Raw genomic sequence first — 7518 nt, 5'->3', positions numbered from 1 at the left:
GATGCTTGTATTCAAATATAAAAATATTTAAACCCTTCTGTTAAAACAATGCCAACCTACTACTCCACTCAACCCCATACATCAAAATCTATATACTGTACCCAAGGTTTAATAGGAAAGAAAATCCTGAAAGAGCAACCTCAGATACATTTATGTGCTATTAGCTACTCTGCCTCACAGATCAAATGTTTGACACCAGACCTGCTAGAACTGCAAAGTGTTTATGTTTGAGCACTTTAGTGCGTTATAAGGTGAATGACCCTTGTTGGGATTGCCAGTACACCAATACATTTCAAACTTAGAAAAATATAACGGCATGTTTTAAAAATGTCTGCCGCTCTCACCATTCTGCTACAATGATTTGAATGGGAATTGCTTTTCCATCAATTTTATTTCTATGGTACGAACTGCACTTAATTCACTGTCTTTCTTTTTAGGGTTGTTCAGAGCAGGACAGGGCGTGTGGGTGTCCAGCGCCTTTAAGGAATGACCAAAGTTATTACTCATTATTATAGAGTTATTTTAATTATTTTTTTCTGGGACATGAATGTCACAATGTCCATCTGTTGGTGGCAATAGAGGAAAAGCTGTATGGTTACCAGGGGAAGTCATGGGAGTTCATTCTCTGGCTTCTGGAAACCATGGACATCTAGACCATATTTCAAGAATATCCATCCAATAGTCGTAATATTTAGCTGAAAACCAAAAATGTCCACCTTATTGTGACTGACTGGCATAATTTATACACTTTTGAAACTGAGACTGTATTCTGCAGTGAAGGCTCAGATATGTTCTGTACTAGCAGCCCACATTATCATAACTCCCAGATGGAGCGACCATATGTCCTGAAAAAGCACAAGGGTGTGCAAGGTGCATGTTCCTATCATCATGGTCATAATCACATGTGTATGGATGCTGTTTGCACATGTGCTGAACAAACAAACACAACTTGTGTGCTTCAATTAAACAGGTTAGATACATAGATAGATCACAGATCAGTGGTAAATATCATACATGACTGATTGTCAATAACCACAATTTTTTTTCATATTCAACATTAACACAAGATTGTGCTTAATGTGTCTACTACATACCCCTGAGTTGTTGTACTTGTGAGACACTGAAAGAAAGAGAGGGAAAGGGAGGGGGTCAGTCAAGCGCTGACTCACGCTCCTGCTCCTTACATGCACCTAATTTACTCCTATCTAGTACCTGTCACATGCTGGCCGCAAAATGGAATTGACTATTGATTTCCCCCTTACCACAGGTCAGCTTTGCTGGCAGGCTATAGTGGGCTCACAGAGAGCCTTGTGTGGGACAACAAGAGGATGGGAACACCAGGAGGAAATACGCGCACACATAAAACTGAGCACAAATACACATTAACCACCACTCTCTGCGATCGCGTTGAGGAAGAGACAGCAAAGATTGCTTCAGAAGAGGTGTGTGTTACGACAAGTGTAGCGCAACACACTCAGGACATGGCAGAGCTTTGTTCAAATGGTGGGGAGATTTGATTTGTGAGGCAAAAAAAGTTAAATAAGATTTGAAATTGGAATTGGAATTTAAAAAATGCAAGCAATGTCTACTTTTTACCCTTCATCACAGGTTATTGTGATTGTGGAATGATTGGCAGAATAAGAGAACATATATTTTAATAATTTATTGAGCCTTTGCCCTTTTATCTCTGGACCCCTTTCCCTTCCCAACTCCCAACCGGGGAACCACTGAAACAGAAGACCTTGTTTAAACAGCACATCCCTCTGCTTCTACACAAAACAAAAAGCAAGTCTTTACACTGTATTGATCTGGAGAAAAAGGTATATACCACCCCAAGGTTGAAGGTTCATTTTTATTAAGCTTCTACTTTGGTAGTTAACTGTGTGTCTAAATTGTTATTTTTAAAACAGCAAGAGGTGGGCTTTACCACATTGTGGTGTAGCAGCTTAGTTTACCTCTGACACAGACTGATGTATTTGACATCAACAGATGGTGAAAATTAACTGTGATATGTGTCAAAAGCACAAAGGCTACTATTGATTTTCAAAGTGACAAAAGCACTGTCCTACCTCTCAGAGCAAGGTAGTCAGGGTTGTTTTTGAACCCATGGCTTATGGCAAACAGCAGTTTCATCAAATCTTGTGATTATCCTTAAAGAATAGTACAACTACAAATTACAATGCTTCATAACATTTACACCCACAAAAAAGCACTAAATCCTGGCTTGTGGGAAGATCGGAATTGTAAGTTTACCATCCTAGTTATAGTTTGCATGCAATTTGTTATATTTTCTATTTTTGGATGTTTGATTGCTTACGTTTTTATTATTTATAGGTATAGTATTCACTTTGTTGGTTTGTTAGTAGTATGATGTTGCCAAGTCTGCTTACATTTCAAATCGCAATGGGAAAAAAATGAAATCTTTGGCCAATTTTTGTAGATGTGTTCTTCCTTCTCATAGTGCCATGTCTGATAAACTTAACTAAAAATAAACGCACCACCAAAGGAAAGAATGCAAAACAATCTTGGTTCTGAATGACCATACCATTGAAGAAGTATGCATGGGTTGTTGATCTTTTAAAACGACATTTAGTCAGTTTTTGAGAAAATGCTTGATAAAATTTGCAGCCTAAAGCTGACAAAATGAGATGTACACGCTCCACTGACAACTAAGTTGAGTGGCACAACTTCCTCTGTGGGATCTATAAACTATTCCTATGTGTTAGTCTGTGGACAATGATTCAGCTGGCATCAAAACCAAACTGGTCTGTGGACCATTTTGTTGAATTCTGAGGATGCCAGCACTCAGGGAGTACAAGTATGTGAAGATTACTTAAAACTTTATCCAATGATGAACAACAAACAGGAACCAGAGGGATGTGAGTGTAGTCTGGTATGCTGAAGAAAAAAAAAATCGTAAAAATCGATAGTGGTAGGCAGTAAGGAACAGACCAGAGCATATGAATTTTTTAATAGTGCAGATGATTACAGTGTGTACAGCAGAAAATGTGGGAAATATAAACCCCTGCAACAAATAAAACCCTTTCAATATTTATTGATGTCTTAAGGCCTTACCACCACACAATAAACCAAACAGCTTGACAAAAATAGTTGATTTACTAGAATAAGTAACAGAATAGAAAACTAGAAGCTAAAAATTACTATAACTATTAAATGGTAATATTAAAACCACTGCAGGTCCTCAGGGAAAAATATGTGTAGTTTGAATTCCAAATTACATTACTATTCTATTGGTATAAATGTTATTCTGCCTATCCCGTGCAAATCAATTCCTCGGTTTTTCTCCAGTTAAACTAACACTAACATGGACACGCTGCCAATTAGGGCTGCACGATTATGGCCAAAATGATAATCGCGATTATTTTGATCAAAATTTTGATCGCGATTATTCTCACGATTATTTGTTGATTTTAACCAAAACAAATTTTATTGTCACATAGGCTATTTATAACTGCGAGAGGGAGTGTGATGGACGCTACTCACAGAGAGACGGCTGACTCATTATGAACAGGTCCAGCACGGGTCGAACGGCGGATACACACGTCGTGTGTATTAAACGTCTGTATCTTCACTGCGCTGCATTTTTATGAACTATGATATTCTGGCCATGGGTCACATCTCTGGTCCTGGTCCAGGCTTCGGTACAGCAGCTCCGTCTCCCACGCTGTTACTCTACCAACTGAAGTTAGCTGCATTCAAAAACTTCTTCTGTGTTCTTCGCCGTAGCGGCCGCGATAACAGTTACCCGCGGAAACACTGGTACAAATACAGGTTTGCCCCCTCATACTTAACAATATACAGCTGTGTTAATGAAAAATTAAAACTGTAGACATACATCAGAAGTGTGGACCGGCGGCCGCTGTGTGGCGGGGCGCGGAGAGTAAGAGGAGAGAGAGTAGGACGAGAGAGCGTAGAAAGATCCAACACAGGCACGGCTTTACAGACGAAATGGGTCATGTAACGCAAAATTAAACCATATCCATATAAACAGCATTGCAGCGGATGCGAGGACATTAGCACCGGTGCGTCCTAGAAGAGCTAACAGCTAACAGACGCTACTAGCTAACAGCTAACAGACGCTAACTAGCACTGGTCACTGCTGTTGTCTGAAAAACAACAAATGGGACAAAGTGTTGCGTTTACTGGTAAACTGGTAAACCTTGAGACTGACGTATTACCGACTGCTATCTGTTGAGTTTTCCTCACGCTACTCTGTCCTCTGTGACTGTCTACATCTAGAAACTTAGCTGCACGGGGTGCAGTGAACTACTCTGACTGGCTCATGAGCAGACGGCTTTATGGAGCGGGAGATTGGCTTTGCAAAAAACCCGGAGCGTTCAATGAAATGACGCTTTATAAAAAATAATCGCTTGATCACGCAAATTTGATTGTGGGAAGTCCAAATCGTGATCGCGATTAAAATTCGATTAATTGTGCAGCCCTACTGCCAATCCTTTTGTTCATGTGAATGTTTCTGTTTTCTAGGCTAATCATCTCTCCATTTGAGAGTTGTCAACCATCGTATCTTTGTACAAGTTGAGTTAAACTGTACTGCAAGGGAGAGGTTCTTATATTAGATGTCAGACTTATTCATCAGTCACTTTCTGTTAATAAACCTCTCCTAGATCCTCCCGATGATATGAAATTAGCTGCTGGCGATATGCACTTAGTCTATTAAAGGCTTAAGTTCTAGGTTCATCTTTGGTCGCTATTTCCAACATGTTTATACAGGAGTTGAGTCTCCTACCTGCTGATTGTACAAGGGGTCATAAAGTCATTCATCAATGGTAAGGAGGCAAAAAAACAGCAGGGTGTCTTAGGAAGTGTATGCGTGTAGAAAGCCCGGGCTTGGTATTTTCCCCATTCACTTCATGGTACATCCAAATATATCATGCAAGATGCTTCATGGTTTTGAATTTAGTCTGCCATCACCAAATGTGTGTTCTCCAGGTGGGCATCAAACTAGCTGCCTGTAGCTGAACTGCCCATTTTTTCTGCCCAACTGTGGCCACCCTTCATTGCCTTCCTTCCTGCTCCCCATAAACAGTCGATTGCTTTACTTTGTTCTCTCATTTCCTTACGTTCTGAATGAGTACTCATAACCGACTCTTTCAGGTTCTGGATTGATTTATGGGCCAATCAATAAATAATCTAACCTGCCTACCATTCCACACACTCAAAATGTCAGGAATAAAATCAAGGGATTGACATATTAAGATTCTTTCAATTAGTTTTGTCTAGAAAAGCCAACTGTGCAAAAATATATACATGTAGTTTTTTTTTTTTTTTTTTTTTTTTTTTTTTAAATAGGCACCTAGTGTTCATTTAAATAAAATGGCACCTGTATATTAAGAAACAAGTATATACACTGCATTATGTGCTTGTTGCCCTTAGGTCATAATTTTTACAGCTATCTTATCCATTTTACCATCATGTGTAGCTTATTTTTTGCAATTACACATACACTAGTAATGTGTATGAAATTCAATTTGACAGTTATCCAAATTGAGGCTGAATTTTAACCCCTCATGGTCTTTTAGAAACCAAACCCCCAGTGAAACAAAGTTATTTGGACGAATTTAGAATAACCACTAGTAGTACAACAGATTGTCAACCAATTAAGGGATTTGTCAAAAACTGACCTCTTGAGCAGCACCTGTGTCCAACAATGTGATCCAAAAGAATATCTACCCATTAGAACCAACAGATGGCACTCTGGTAACATCCAGACCTCAGTGAGACATGAGAGGGTGAAGAAAAAAAATTTCTGAATATAATAAGGATAGAGGCACTGAGAAATAACCATTAGCAATTTTATTTTCAAGAGACAATGTGCGGTTTGACATGTTTCAGAGCTACAGGTGAGGAAGTAATACATGAGCTTTTACAGCAATAAGATGGACATTACTTGTTTCAGTAAAAGGTTAAGAGAAAAACAATTTTTTTTTTTTTTTTAAATCACATTGCCTTTTCCTTCACAAAATGCTTGCCTGTTAACTTTCAGAACTCTTCACAGGGACACTATTTGACACAGAACTAAACCTGATATAGCTTTCAATCACAGATCTTTGAACAGAGATACCTTGAAAATGCTGACGCCTCAGTTTGACACCACGGCATCTGTCCAGGGGCTGAGGAAGATGGAGAGGGAACCGAATATTTTTTGGTCTACCAACAGAAGGATTCAGCTTCTCATCGCTCGGACATGACCTTTGTTGATCATGCCAGATGAACCAAGGGCAGGAGCTCCTCTTCCCAGGCCATATCCAGTTAGACCCCTCTGGTAAGCGACATGAGCCCTGCTTTGGGGCATCCCATTCAGAAACATGCCATGTCTATTTGGCACAGACTCGTCAACACCAAAGTCATGCTCATTTTGAACTTTAGGTGGCCAATCCACAAGCTCAGGCTGGCCTGGGGCTTTAGCCTGAGTTAGAGGGGCAACATGCTTGACCTCAAAATTATTCTTGCGGTTAATATCTGACCATCCTCTGGGAAGGCCAAGCACTTTGTTGGGAGTGTAGTCACTTTGAACTGAACTATAAGTGCGATGCCAACTCCTGGGGTGAGCTTGTTTATGTGTTCTGTAATAGAGGGATCTCACGTCTGGTGGACTCTGTCTGTAGGGGACCATATTTGAGTCAGTCCTAACCAATTGTGGATAATTGTTGTATGGTTGAGGTCTGAACGGCATCATGCTAGGGGGCATCCCATGGTGAGTTGGTCCATAGAGATCCGGGGCTCCATGGACTCCAGGATAATTCAAACCCAGGGCAGCTGCTCGGGCTACAGCAAAACAACACGCAGGGGTGTTAACTGTAATTATTATCTATGTGCCGTTTCAAATGTCAAATACACCCACTAATGGGTAATTATAACAACATAGTTAACATCATTCAAAGCACACTACATACCTCTGGCTGTTTTAGCACAATACACACCTCCAGCGGACACAGAGTGAAGCACAACGGCACTGCAAGAAACAACTAACACTGTAAGACAAACAGCACTAAGCAGCTATGATTGTTTTTTTAACCACAGGAAACCTTCAGTTTTGAAATACCTGAGGAAAATCACCAATGGTACAGACATCCCTGCAGTCACATCAGCACAAACTTCATGGCAATGCAATTACTGAACACACTTGCCACTCTTGAATCCTCTTGCAGGCACTCTGACAGCCCAAAACCTCACCCTGGCTTGATTTACTAATTGCAGACAGCTGGTTGTCATAGAGACCAAAACTCAACCACTGAATCCAGTCAGCCACTGGCAAATTGCTTAATTACAGGCAATTATTTAAAATGCTTGCTTGCAGCTGAATTGGACAAAAGAAGACATTTTTTTGCAATTTCTTTCATTCTAGTAAAACATGGCAGTGTGAGCCAAGCAAACATTTAAGCTTCAGTGCACTTTGTAATCTCTTATTAATTCCCAACAGCAAAGGAAAAGTATAAAAGTGTAAGTTAGTGCAAGAAAAATCCTTAAACGTAATTT

General features: G+C 39.9%; 1 protein-coding gene across 1 annotated transcript; it reads right to left on the bottom strand.

The window, feature by feature from the left end:
* Nucleotides 1-5813: 5813 nt before the first annotated feature.
* Nucleotides 5814-7203, bottom strand: LOC116690482 (uncharacterized). The gene is made up of 3 exons (XM_032517493.1): nt 7085-7203; nt 6936-6994; nt 5814-6807 (listed from the first exon to the last, which is right to left on the bottom strand). Exons 1-3 carry the CDS (start codon nt 7111-7113, stop codon nt 6206-6208), a joined length of 690 nt encoding a protein of 229 aa, XP_032373384.1. The 5' UTR covers nt 7114-7203; the 3' UTR covers nt 5814-6205.
* Nucleotides 7204-7518: the final 315 nt, after the last annotated feature.

This window comes from Etheostoma spectabile, chromosome 6 (genome assembly GCF_008692095.1).
Source record: "Etheostoma spectabile isolate EspeVRDwgs_2016 chromosome 6, UIUC_Espe_1.0, whole genome shotgun sequence".
NCBI classification, from domain to species: domain Eukaryota; kingdom Metazoa; phylum Chordata; class Actinopteri; order Perciformes; family Percidae; genus Etheostoma; species Etheostoma spectabile.
The sequence above is the reverse complement of the archived record's forward strand: the minus strand, read 5'-3'. Positions and strand labels throughout refer to the sequence as shown.